Source organism: Coloeus monedula, assembly GCF_965178545.1.
Source record: "Coloeus monedula genome assembly, chromosome: 1".
NCBI classification, from domain to species: Eukaryota; Metazoa; Chordata; class Aves; order Passeriformes; family Corvidae; genus Coloeus; species Coloeus monedula.
The window spans coordinates 21,661,225-21,675,550 of NC_138781.1; the positions used below are offsets into that span (position 1 = coordinate 21,661,225).

The 14,326-nt window shown below is 39.3% G+C and overlaps 1 protein-coding gene across 2 annotated transcripts in view; it reads left to right on the plus strand.

The window, feature by feature from the left end:
* Positions 1-3,209: 3,209 nt before the first annotated feature.
* RUNDC3B (RUN domain containing 3B) overlaps positions 3,210-14,326 on the plus strand; it is a gene marked incomplete at its 5' end in the record, with an annotated part of 48,539 nt that continues 37,422 nt past the window's right edge. For both annotated transcript variants that reach the window (XM_082298896.1, XM_082298897.1), the window contains 2 exons: positions 3,210-3,313; positions 10,061-10,176. In XM_082298896.1, coding sequence (XP_082155022.1) covers positions 3,210-3,313; positions 10,061-10,176 — 220 coding nt within the window. The remainder of the gene's footprint in view (positions 3,314-10,060; positions 10,177-14,326) is intronic.

Here is a 14,326-nt window from a genome sequence, read left to right on the forward strand (position 1 = left end):
GTGATAGCTTGATAACAACTTCATTTTCTTCTACTATGAATGACAATACAGTGCCAACTTGTGGATTAATCCTGGCCAGCAGCTAAGGCCCACACAGCCTTCACTTCTGCCCAGTGGGATGGGAGAGAGAATTGTAATGGCAAAAGCAGCAAAAAACTGTGGGCTGAGTTAAAGACAGTTTAATAAGTGAAGCAAAGCAGTATATGCAAGCAAAGCAAATAAGGAATACATTCACTACTTCCCATCAACAGGCAGATCTTCAGCCATTTCCAGGAAAGCAGGGAACAGTTGCTTGGGAAGACAAATTCTGTAACTCAAATGTCCATGCTTCTTCCTTCTCTCCCTGAGTTTTTACCGCAGGACACAATGCCATATGGTATGGAATAACCCCTTTATCAGTTGGGATCGGTTGTCGTGGATGGGCTGCCTCACACCTTCTTGTGCATCCCCAGTGCTTAAACATCTTTACATTAAGAATTTTTCCAATTTATCTCTTGTTGCAGCTTATGACAATTGCCCCTTAACCATTTTCTCTGCACTCCTCAGAAAAGCCTCTTCCCCTACCCTCCCATTGGCTAGTTGAAAGCAGTAAGGTTTCCCCTTAGTCTATTTTTTTACAGAGAGGCATTAAAAATTTAAGACTTACCACAGTAAATTTCCTGATAAATTTATTGAGCCTTCTAAGGCAGCTGATGATATTCAAATTATTATTATTTTTTATTCTTTTAAAGTCTTCTCAAACCTTTTTACATTTTCTGCTTTGATAAGACAGTAGTGGAAGATAAACTATATTTGAAAGAAAGCAACAATTTTTAAGGAAATCCATTTACTTAATATTATTAATCCATTAATACTTAATATTATTAATATTGAAAACCTAAGGCTTGGTCCAATGGATAAACCTGATTTAATCTTAAATCTCTTTCAAGTATAAAAATAAAAAGTTGCAGTTTCTGGGCAAAACGTAGATGAGAAGAATGAGAAGATGCTTTTGGTTTTGGTATACGTAGAAAAGTTCTCCTGGTTTTTGTTAGTTTCTTTGGGCTTTTTGGTTAAGTGTTAGTAATTATCCAGTGTGTTTATCATTAGTTCAAGAACAACAGGCCTTGCAGCTGAAATTGCTCATCTGCAGAGATTAAATCTACTTCAGCTTTAGCTTGAATTTAACTGAAAGTTTACTCAATCTGCACCAATCTCTTAACAGAAGCTACAGACACAATGGGTCTTTAAAAAGCCTCTGAGAAACAGAAAGAAACTTGAAGACAGTCTCTTAATTTTTGAGAGGCAACAAGTACCATATGCAACATTTGCCCTCAATAGTCTGAAAGAAGTAAAGAATAACAGCTTATTTCAATCTTGTACTAGTAGAGCCATTTAAAATTAATTTAAAAAGTATTATTCTTGATTCCAATGTAGAAAGGATATCCTCCTTCAGGTTTACCTGTGCTTCCACTTCTTTATGATGTTTCTGGAGCAGGGAAGAACAGAGGCAGAAACAAAATTATTAACTACCTTGTGGTGAATTTGAATGGTAATACACTTGGGAAAAAATCCACTCAAGCAAAGAAGAAGCTTTACTTTAGAGAAGGCAGAACAGTTTACTTACCATTTCATATCAAGTTCAATTAAGACAAAGTTTAGTTCAAGTTTATTCAGTTACCTGTTGAGGTGAGAATACAGCATACCAAGTAATATATGATGATCTTGAAAGTTTTGGTAAGTGGTAATACTTGAATCAATTTATTAGATAACTTCTGAGGAAAAAAAAAATTACATGCTACTATATTCGAAAAAATCATCATCTATATGGTAATCTACTTTTCAAAATTCCTATGTCAACATAATTCCTCTTCATATAACAGAATTGTGCTGGACACAGTACTTGTTTGACAGGAACTGGCAGAAATAGCTTCATATCTACAGGGGGTATTCTCCAAAGAAACCATAGTCCAGTGGGGATTTGCATGTCAGTAAACAGAAGTTTTTATATTTCATTGATAGGAATGGATAGGTTGGAATTTAACAGATACATTTAGGAAAATTATGTGCATAACTCGGTAGAATGAAGAGTTGTGCCAAAATTTACTTCACCATTCATCCTCATTGCAAAGAAAGAAAGTCATTTTCTTAGGCTGAAAGGGAACTTCCTCCCATAAAGGAAGCAAATCAAATTAATCCATACAGTTTCATACCTCCCCAACTATCCAGCCGAATCTACTTCTTCACAGCCACAAACCACAATTAGTTTACTGCTAGGTTTTCTTCTCAAGTGTTGTACCTTCCTGTCTTCTGGTGACATGAACTTCATGCAATTCTGCATCTTGACACCAAGGCAAAGCCCTATACCCAGAGCTCTTCCAAGCATGCCTTAGTTCAGAGCTGGGCCATCTGTAGTTTGGTGGTAAAGTGTATTCCCACTTCATTCCCATATTCCTACAAGTATGGCCTGTAAAGCTTACATATCCCATAAGGCACTGTCCAGCTTCGCAACAGACTGCCCAGGGAGGCGATGGAGCCATCTCCTGGAAGAGTTCAAGCAGTGACAGGATATGGCACTTAGTGGCATCTAGTTGACATGATGGTGTTCAGTCAAAGGTTGGACTCGATGATCGCGGAGGTCTTTTGCAATGATTCTGCGATTCTATGACTCTAATTAACGACTTTCAAACTCTACAAGCTACAACCAGGGAAGTTCGCACATTCTAGACACCAACTCGCTAAGAAGGGAAAGAATCGATAACAATTAAAGGAAGATCACAATTTTACAGACGCTCGGAGAGCCACAGGGCTCACTCGGGCTTCTGACCGAACGCGGCTCCCGCCGCCGCCTCAGGCGCACCTCCCCACGCCCGCTCCCGCCGGCGGCGCGCGCCCCTCGGGAGCGCCGCCAGGCAGCGCCGGCGCCGCGCGCCCCGCGCTCTGATTGGCTGGCGGTGTCGGCGCTCTGCGGCGCTGTGGCCGCCCGGCTGTCGGGAGCGGGGGGGCCGAGCCGCCCCCGCCGCGGGGACCCCGCGCATCCCCGCCCGACCCGCCGCTGCCTCGGGCGCTCCGGGGCCGGGCAGCGGGAGGAGGAGCAGGGAAAACACGGGTGCTCATCCCCTTCCTCCTCCGCGTGTGGCGGCGGCAGGCGCAGCATCCTGGAGTGCAGGAGGCCAGGAACAAAGGCTCCGCGCCAGCCCCGGCGGCTCCACCTGCCCTGCCCAGCGGAGATGGCGTCCCTCGGCTTAGGGGGGCTCAACGTCTCCGCCCGGAGGAAGAGCGTCCCGTCCCGCAACGCCGCGGTGGAGAGGCGGAACTTGATCACGGTGTGCAGGTGAGCCCCGGGCCGGGGCCCTGCCCCGCCCGAGGGGACCGTCCCCCCTCGCTGCCGCCGCAGCCCGCGGGGCCCGGCCCGCACGGGTGGGTCGGGGGCAGGAGCGCGGGCGGCGGCCCCGCCGCAGCCCTGTCCGGCGGAGGGAGGCCGGAGGTGCCGGCCCCTGCGGGGTAGGGCAGCCTCCTGCATCCATCCTGACTCAGCTCCTGCGGGAGCGTTCGTGGGAGGGTGTCCTGGCGGCGGGCGAGGGCAGGGGCTCACCGGGCAGTGCCGCTGCTTCGGGGTGTCGAATGGCCTTTTTTGAAGCGGGGGACTGAGAGGTTTGTTCTCGGCACCATGGTTGCGTTCTCGGGCGAAAGGCGGTGCGGGAGCAAGGCAGGGCAGGATGAGCCCTCGGCAGCGCTGGACTCGTGCGGGCACAGCTGGTGTAGCTGCCCTTCGATTGACGCGGTCCGGCCGCGGGCCAGGTCCAGAGTTAATGTGATGAGGTTAGAGTTAATGGGATGTATCCGGCGGGAAGGGGTTCGAGCCGCCGCGGAAGCCGCTGACCGTGTGCTCCTGCGAGCGTGCCGGTGCCGCAGGAGCAGCCCGAGGAGGCTGCGCTCCGGGATATTTTTATCTACGAAATCTAGATCAGGAGATCTGCAGTACTAGAACTACTGTATTCAAATTTCTTTTTTTTTTTTTAGCATCTTAGTGCTGAGCTTACGCAAGCTTAATAGCAGTTCCTATGGCGTTCTGTTTAAGGGCTTCCACTGCTGTCACTGTGGAATTCATGCAGCATTTCCAGGTGTGCAGCACTGTCCTGTAACGTCATGGCAAACTTTTAAATACGTGGATATGCTGGAAGCAATGGCTCCATTTGGTCGTTTGTTTCAATTGCTTGATTTTGAAGTTATTAAAGTAATTTGAATATTGTCTGAGAAAGGTCTTCAACAGATTCATGAGGGTTATGATATAATTTTATTTCTTGCAGATCTTGCTAAGTGCCAGGACAACTATTAGATAATTTTGTGCTATCATCACTTAATGCTGCAGCAGTGTTTTCGAAAACCCATAAAACCTCATATTTTCCCTCTCTTCTTTTTTTCTTCTTTTATTGTATATTGTTATCAGGTTTTACAAAGTGTGACTGTATCATGTATCTCATGAAAAGAATTTACTTCAATATTCCTTCAAGTCGTAGTATCTGTGTTTGTGTAGCATCAGTACTGTTCTGTCTTTTCCCAGGCTTGTATGCTTATCTCTGCTCCTACCTTCCTACCTGTGAAAAAGCTATGCAACCCAAAAAAAAAAAAAAAAGTTTTTTATCAAACTTGCTGAAGCAGATCAAATAAAAGAAATAGAAGTTTTCAGTTTCACTGTTACAGAGATGCAGATATTGCCAATCTACGTGCTCAGGAAAACACAGGTTTTATCAAGTAATTATACAATTGTACAGGATATAAACAGTTCTTTTTAAAGGAATATATTGTATTCTACAGAACTTGTTATTTTTCTCTGCCTCCCACTTGAGAAGAACTCTTCTGTACTCTGTGCCATTATATTGTTTTTTGGTTTATTTGATGTCCTTGTCCTGAAGTTGAAATGATCATGTAACGTATTTAAAAATGCTTAAAAATCGGAGGGAATTCAGTTAAACACATATAGAACAAAGAGCTACTGCAGAAACTGCTTGAGATTGGTGTATTTTTATTATTTTCAGTAAAACAACTTAATTTTGCTTTATCTTCATGAAACCTGAAGTTCTCAGTTTGTGAATACACATTAAAATTTGGAAAGGATGTTGAGGATAAAGGATTTGTATTATTATGATGTGTGTACATTTATTTATATTTCTATTTTGCCAGTGTAAGAGTAAATGTTTAAAATATTTCTGTGCTTTATTGTAGTTATTACACATTTTCTATTCTAGAAAAGCTTTACTTGTTAGGAATAGCCAAATTAGTATTGAAAAGCATAAAATAATAGGCCTTTCCAATCAAAGTCCTGTGAAAATGTGAAATATTTCTGGTAAAAAATAGCCCCAGTCAATTGATTAAATTGAATTTGGATGGTATGACCTGCTCCCCAGTGAAGGGGAAAGATCACAAGGAAGATACTCTTCTGAGTTACTATCTGTTAACAGTCTGATAATTTAATGAATTATTTTTGTCAAAGTTTCGATTTAGCATATTTTTGCTTACTAGTTATGCCAGACTTTAGGGTTTTCATCTTTTCTTACAGTGACAATACCTAACCCCTCCTGCAGATGTGGATAGTTTCTTATATTTACAGTTTTGGAAGGAACAGTTTTTTTCCACTGAAATGTTGAGTTACACTGTAGCCATGGAAAGTGACATAGAGATTTTAGTTCCATAAACCAGTTGCATATGAAAATGCATGGTTGTGTTTTTGTAACTGCACAGCTGTGATTTAAATTGGAATAATTCTTAGGATTTTTTGGTTTGTTTGCGTATGTAATGCATGTTCTAAGCTTTGTCTCTCTCCCTACCTGTTTTCTCTTAAGTTTGATCCCTTTCATTTTCCAGTAAATGGCACTGAGATTTTGTACTGGTTGTAGATTGCTCAATCTAGTTTTCTATAGGATTCATAGATCAAAGGTCTGTATAGATACAGAACAACTGAGACAGTCCTCGGAAGTGACATTCGTAACTTAAATTCAGACTGTTTACACAGAATTGAACAACTGTTAGGAAATACATTTTTAAAACAGTGATTTTGCTAATTCACATAAGACCTGTTGCATTGACATTGACCCTTAGCTGAACTGTCTGGTTTCATGACCAAGCCATGTTTAGCATAAGGCATGTTATTTTATAATCTTAGGGATTATTCTATAGTAATAGTTTGAATTCTTTAAAATAGCATTTTAATGACACTTTCCAAATTGCAAGCTAAATAAACTTGACAAAATCCTTTCATTCATTTGAAAATTTAAAAGGAGGTGCAGAATCTGACAAAGAAATGGGACAGATTCATACAGCAGTCTTAATTTCCTGCTTTTTGCTTTTTGATTAGAGGCTTGTTTCTGTTTTGGAAATAAGCCTATAGATGTGGGATGTATCCACAAAAGGTTTGGCTTTGGTTTGGAGTTATTCAAGAAACTTGTGAGACCTTCTTGCGCATCTTGCAAAACAGTGGAAGAACCTACGCCAAAAAGATTGGTTTAAGTCTTTCTTATTCAGGAGTGTCTCCATCTTACATAATTCAGAAGGCCTTTTTAAGGTTGGAGAATGCTACTGTTTCTACATCTTCTTTTTGGCTCAAGCGAGAGTAGATTCATGACCGAGAAAAATGTTTAATAATCCAAAAACATCAGAGTTCATGAATTTAGAAACACTGATATTGGAATCTCTCTAGTGGCAGTTACTGTATTAAAAAAAAACAAACCCAATGCAACTTGGGGAGTAAAAGTTGTTGCAGTAACACAATGGGAAATGTTGGATAAAAGACATTTTTCTAAAAATCTTGAAGCAACAGATACTATAGCAACAGAAACTGCCTTACTCATCTGCTCTTACAGTCCACTCAGAAGTTAACCTCTGATGTGTAGGTAGATTGTTGCTCTGGAGTGCAGGGCTGCTGCGGCCGCCCAGTGGAGAAAAGATGGAATGAGGTGGTGCTCAGGCTCTTTTCCCAGGCAGCAAGTGACAGGATGAGAGGAGAAAGCGTCAAGTTGCACCAGGGAGGTTTAGATTGGATATTCAGAGAAACCTCTTTGTGGAAAGGGTGGTCAGGCATTGGAACAGAATGCCCAGGGAAGTGGTGGAATCACCATCCCTGAAAGCATCCCAAAAAAGTGTGGATGCGGCACTTGGGGACAAGGTTTAGCAGTGGACTTGGCACCGTTGAGTTAATGGTTGGTTAACAGTTGGACTCCACAGTCTTAAAGGTCTTTTCCAGCCTTTGAGATTCTGTGAAGACGGGACCAATAAAGGGAACCAAAGAAACAGCTCCAGCTCTAGCTACTTGGACTTTTTTTCTTCATAGCTCATGTGTACTTTAGACCTGACCTTTTGTTTCTTGACTTTCAGTCCCCATGTGGCTCCACATAACTGTGCAAGAGCATGGGCTTTCCAGTCTGGGGGGCCATACACTGGAAACAACTACAATGACTGAGGAGAATTGCTTACCTAATGCTTACAGTGTAACCTTTTTTCAAAGACATAACTTCTATATGCTCTAAATCCTTTTTCCAATATACATGGTAAACATGGTGAAGTGTGAATATCTAATATGCAAAATGTGCTTATGACTTTTAACTTGCACTTAAATATATGTTTGCCTCTTTGTAGTATTTGAAGAAAAAAGGATAACACGCAAGTATTTGCCTAAGAGATAAGGCTATGGCCTATGGAAATAAGTACATACTTGCACTCGGTGCAAGTTCTCCTAAAAGCAAATTTAACCAAACTTGACTATAAAGGTTTAGGTTTTTGGTGAAAGATGAACATTAACATTTCTGTGGTGTATGTTATGGCAGTAATATGAGCACTTAAAAAGAACACCATTATTAATGATGAGCTCTTAGACTGTGTTTTATCATCAGATGCTAGGTATATTAAAAATTATTATTTCCTTAAAAACTACTTCTTTTTTTCTTCAGTTGAATTGCAGAATGCTTTACAATTAAAAAAATAAAATAAATTGCTTATCTCTGATTTTTAGAAGTGTATGTGAAATTGCTCTTAAGTGTTTCTTCTTGAATATGTCTCCATTTCTGAATAGGTATTCCATACAATATTAATTAGTGAACTTTCAAGTATGACATTGAATACAGGAAAAATAGGCATAGCTATATATTGTACTCTACTTTGTTTCACAGTTTATGGAGGATCGTATCTCTGAGTTTTAAGATGATATTCCTGTATACAGGGCAGTACATCACACTGCTAACTCACTGTCTATCTTGTGTATGTATCTGAGTGAGTGAGTGATGTGCTGCACCTTCTTTTTCCCAGACCTGCATGGTGTGGGAGGAATCATCATGTTGCAGTTAATATTAGCTTAGTCATGGCATTGCTATAGGCATTTATTTTTCAAAATGAAGAAATTTTTTTAATCAAAAATTTCTCAGCTCTGATACAGCTTTGAGGAAGCAGTAAGTTCTGCCATTAGAGGAGTCAATAGCAGTTAACTGGTGGGCATGCATGTCTCTCACTTACTAAAAAATTGGTTAAAAATGTGGAGGAGTTCAAAACTGAGTCATAATTTGGCACTGCAGGAGAAGCTTCCTCCCCCACCCTAATTCCTGTCCTGCAAAAAAACACTTCAACAATAGAAGCCTGCAGGAAAGGTAAAACAGGGAGTCTTTATTCAGTTTACTGAGAAAGACATAATTGAGTGGAAGCTCTTGAGCTATGTGTCAGTTCAGTTTGAGCATATTAGTTTTGTTCATCAGAAGGCTGTGCTGACTCCACTAAGGAGGCAGTTACTTCTGTAGTACAGAGCATTTGAAAATAGTACCAGTGTAAGGAGCTTCATTCCTGCCTCTGCCTATGATGCTGTGCTGCTTCTGCAGCTATGCCATAGAACTGCTTGTGTTGAGATGCTGTGAAGGATATTTATTATGAATGTATCCATATTTAAGAGTCACTCCTCCCCTCCTTTCCAGTACTGAAAATCTAGAACAGTTCATAGTAAGCACCATAAAAAGTAGAATTGGCAAAACTGAGGAAGCCAGTGCTCACTCAGGTATAGGATCTGGGATGACGAGGCAGAGTGAGATCATCGTAAGTTGGTACTGTTGACATTTGGGTGTTGTGAAAACTATCTCCTCAGACTGTAGTATGTAGTATTTATTAATACAAATAAGACAGTTGCAAAAAAAGTAGTAAATGCTTCAAATTTAATACTTTTAAGTTCGAGAACATGTGAAATTTGTCTTGAAACTGAAAACTGAAGAACAAGAAAGGAAAATAAAAATGGATTATGATTAAAATTATGAAGGCAAAAGAAAAAGAATTTTTGTCACACTTGTTGAGGTTTAAATTATCCTCTGAATAAGAATAAGTTTGTATAAATGTTGGTGTAACTTAACACAGCATACTGGCTAGTTGACTAGTTTCGTCTTGTCTGCTTTTTACAGTGACTTGATTCAGCCTTTCCAATTTTAAATGTTAGATCATTTAAAATTGAAAGCTTTGCTAGCATAATAATAAAGTAATATAGTGCTGAATAAGGATTACCCCCATTCAGAGGGAAATCAGACTAAGTGAATGCAGAGTTAATAATGCATAAAAATTCATTGTTTTATAATATGTCTGGATTATTTTTGCATTAGGATGAAATTAGAGTGTTCTCATAATAGGATGAAGTTTATACTTGAGTCTTGGACATGGATTTTGGGAATAAAAGGAGTCCTGATATAATATCAAGCTAAAAATGGTTGTGTTTAGGATTACAAAGAGAAACTGATGTTGGATGTTTTGAGTGCTTGTTTTTCTACAACTTCATTAAAATAGTTTAGAGAAGAGAAAAATAATTAGCTCATTTCTATGTAGAAAGGGTGGGGATTTTTGTTTTCTTTCCATTTTTAAGACTTTATGCTTAAGATCAGCAACCATGATTGTACTTCCACACTATATCTGAATATTTTGTGTGTTCCTGTTGCTTTTACTGAACTTGAAATCCTCAGGGTGGATTCTGGTTCCTTGCTCTGTTGGTTTATACAAACCACTGTCCTGCTGTAGAGGACCACTAATTATCCATATAATTTATGTTTGTCCCATACTTTTGCTCTAGGTTTTCAGTCAAGACTCTGATTGACCGTTCCTGTTTTGAAACTATTGATGATACTTCCCCTGAATTTAATAATTTTGCAGCCATTCTGGAACAGATTCTAAGTCATCGACTGAAAGGTATGTTAATTAACTTCCTTACTGGTGATGATTTTGCCATGAGTATTTGTTTGTACAAAACCAATGTACATCTGTACAAACTCCTTGATGCTGAATGAAAACATTGGCTTTCTTCGTGTGTCTGTCCTGTGCTGTTACTTTCCTGATTTTCTGCATTACTGTGGAAAAGGGAAAGCAACTACTTCTGTGAAACATGTTTCCAGTGATCTTGTTGGAAGCCTTCTGGGCTGGTAATTAAGCAAGCAGGTGTTGCCATGGTGCTGAGCTCTGTCTGCTTTTCTGCTTTATGATAAGACTGTGTTCTAAGAGTCTGAAAGACAATTATGTTATCTGCTTCAATAGAAGCTACAGAGTGTATCTGGTGCTGCTCCCATTTCTTTCTCCCTTCCTTGCTTTTGTTGCCTTGTTTTCCAGATACTGGGTTTAGGTCCTTTCATTCTATTGCCCCACCCCGTAGTAAAGTTGTTTTTTGCTACTGGAATGTCCTGGATTAAATTGTTTTTGAGAAAGGTCAGTTGTTGATTTTCTTCTTGTATCAAGTCAGATGTTCTAATTCAAAATAATGTCTGTTTGCATTTTCCAGTTGTTCTAGGGGACGCTGCCTTGCTTAGAGAACAGTGTGTGCCTTAGCAGTAGCAGTCACTAGAGGAAGACTTTGGAAGCATCTTCTCATTTCTCAGTTCTGTGTACAGTTTCTGAAATTATTTGAGGATTATGAAGAACATACTAATCATCTAAATATAGATGTGTAATATGACAATCTACTCATTTTCATACTTTTTAGCATTCATAACCAAACTTCGTGAACAATATTGTGTGTAGGCTGACATTTGAGTAGCACAATTACTACCTGCTGTGGTTCTGTCAGAGGAGGAAAAAACCGTTGTGCAGTAGGGTAGAAACATAGGGTTTGTCACATTGTGACATTTTCGGTGTGATTACAGGTACTTAGCAGCTTGACTCTGCAGGGAAATTGTTCTCTTTTCTCCTTCTCCTCTAGCTTCAGCAATATTTATGCAAAAATCATTGTAAATTTTATTTTTTCGTCAACATTCTTTTGCTTCACAGCCTTTTTATTTAGGACAGGCAGTACAGAGAAGAAGCCTTGACAGGTTGGCAAATGGAATTTGCAAGTAAAAAATCATTTCAAGTAAGAAATAGAGAAATTCAAATAGCTAAATTTTTGTTCCAGTCTTCCCTTTGTAATTGCTAGTATGGTTTTCTAAGTTTGCAGAGTTAAATAAAATTATGGGAAAAGGCAGGGAGTTGTGGATTGTGTTGCGAAGGGGGAATATTTTGGTAATAAGCTAGTTGATGGCATGTAATTTTAAGAAAAATTTAAATAATAAAACAGAAATTGAGATAAGAAATGTACCATGACACTTCAAATCTGAAGAAGGTATATATTCTACAACTTGGGGCTTGAAAGAAATTGTATCTTATTGATGGAACTGACTAATGTATTATGAACGGATACTTTGTGTCAGTAGGAGCACAAAGCAGACTGGTAATTGCAGTGGGTTGTATAAAGTGTTTTGAAACTGGCAGAACATACTTGATCTGCTTGTCTATGGTAAGATAAATAGCTTCATTGTATGAAAGTTGTCAGGATAATTCCATGGCAGTGTAGTTAAATGGATGATCCAGATTTGAGAGTTTAAGTGTATAGAATTTTACTTTCTTAAGGCCATGGCAAACAACAGTTCTTAATCTTTAGCTTCCTTTGGAAGTACTGGGTGAGGAAGGGAGAATAAAAAAAAAAAAAGTACTTACTTTGTGTTATAAAGTATGAAATTTACTTTTATTAGAAAACTTTTACTGATAACTCTTTTCTGACATTAAATTTAATGTATTTTGAAAGAGCAAAGCATAGTCTTGATGGAATATAGTGACTGTTTCCGCTTATTGATTTCATGCTTAGTTAGGATTCAGACAAAAAAACCAAAACCAAAATGGCAGGAAGAAGAATAGGTATTTTAAAGGGAAAAGAGTTCAACTACAGGGATTAGAGTTGTATGCTTTTTCTAAAACCATTGCAATTAAGAATTCTGTAATAGTGTTTCTCCAAGCCTCATTTTCCTAGATGTTGTGGAAAAAACGGTCATTGTAGCAACAGAAGCACCATGTAAAATGGATTTTTGATAGGTACCTGCTCTGATGCTCCCAAAAGCAAAAGGGTAATGAAATAGCATTCTTAATTTAACCACCATGAGGGGTTTTGTTGATTCAATTTTTTACATTCACTCTCATTGAAGAATTAAGTTTGGAAAATTTCTTAGAATGTCATCCAGTCCAACCTCTTGCTCAAAGTAGGTCTGTTACAGATTATTCATGACATTGTCCAGTTGTAATGGAAATCTCCATGATATTTCTTAAACTCAGTGCAGTTTGTTACAGATTTTTATTCTCCCCCTGCTGCCCAACTTTGACTTTGTTCTTAGCTTTCCTGGCTGTGGTCTTCATGGGGTCATGTGGTGAGCCAGGCCAAGAAGTCAAACAGGCAGAAAACTGTTGACTTTCCCCATGAATGCACTTTTTTAGCCCAGTTGCTCATATTCCTAAGAATATTTTAGATGTGGCTATTTGCTTAGTAGTAAAACGAGTTTGGCAGAAACAAACCAGCTCACACAACAGAGGTCTTTGAATGCTGCTTGAATATAGATATCTGTTCATGTGACACAGAAGAGTTGGCATGTATGGCACCAAAGTAGTTCTGAAAAAGGTAATACGCTATGGCACTAACTTACAGCTACATGTACACTGATGCCAATAAGTAGCAGTTAGGAGGAATAGGTCACTGTTGATAGTAAAAGCAATCTGTATTGCCCTAAGGAAGAGAGAGTTTGAGCAAGCTGTTTTAGCTGTTTTTAAGGGATTGCAAGCCACTGACTGCCTTATGCTCTAGAAAGTGGAGAGCTATTTCCCTGTACTGTGTAACGCTACATGTGCAGCATACCTGATACTTCCTACAGGTGCTGGATGTATTGAGCATGTGGAGTAGGCCAAAAAGTGTAATGAGGAGGATATAAAGCATGTGTTCTTCTTGTCATTAAAGTAAACTGTACAGCATCCCTGCTGGCAAGATATGATACTACTAGACAGAGCAGTTGAAAATCTTGAGAAGGGAGGAGAGAAGAAGTAACAGAAGAAAGGATGAGTGACTAATTACTCTTATTCCTTCTTAGAAATAAGCTTTTGCATGGTTTTACAGTACGGCACAGATTAAGTGTTACTCTGGGGGGATACAGAGACAATGTACTTGAAGGTCCAAATAAGACCCATAGTCCTAAAAGGGATTTTACGAATTTATGTACAAATGTGTATGTGTTTGATAATCTTTAAAGCAAGGTGAATCATTTCAGGTGCCATTTTTTTCTCATATAGTTATTTGGAATTTTTTCCCTTCTTGACCATTCTGTACTGTGGAGATGAAGTAGTATCTTGTAGTCATCTGTGTGGTTTCTTGTTTTTGTTTCTGGCCACAGATTTTTCAGGTATATTTCCTGTAAGTGTCCTTTTTATCAGATCAGCAGAGTATGTACGGTTAGTGCAGAAATGGTAGGACATCGAAAGTGTTCAGCAACAGTACTTGGCATTTGATCTCACGTATATCCAAGCTGATTTAAAACCTGAAGTAATTTCAAAGTGATGTGTATTTTATCTTTACTATATCACTAAGTTGTATGATTTTCTGCCTTTTCCTATTACTTTAAATTAGTGTTAAATGAGTTAGTACTGAAAAACGTGAATAACTATTGTAGATTTCTATGGCTATCATCTCAAACGTATCTTTGAAAACTAGACTCCTGGATGCATTTGCTGACTTACCATGTTTTCAGTGTAATATCCTTTATGCAGTGAAAATGTTTTATGTCCAAACAGCTAGCCAGTATGCATGTTTAGAAATAGTGTCAATGTGTAAATGTATTTAGTGCATCTTGCTTGTGACTTGTGTAGTTTTTGTATATCATGGTTACTGTGAGCATACCTGTCATCTGTACACTTACTTGCACTTATCACCATGAGGACACAAAACAATACGCTGTACTGTGCTATTTTGACACTTCCACAATTTTGTGTGCCTATTTTACTGTATGTTTAGGAGGCGTTATAAACATGTCAAAAGCTTCTGCTAGGGTTGTCCATGGAA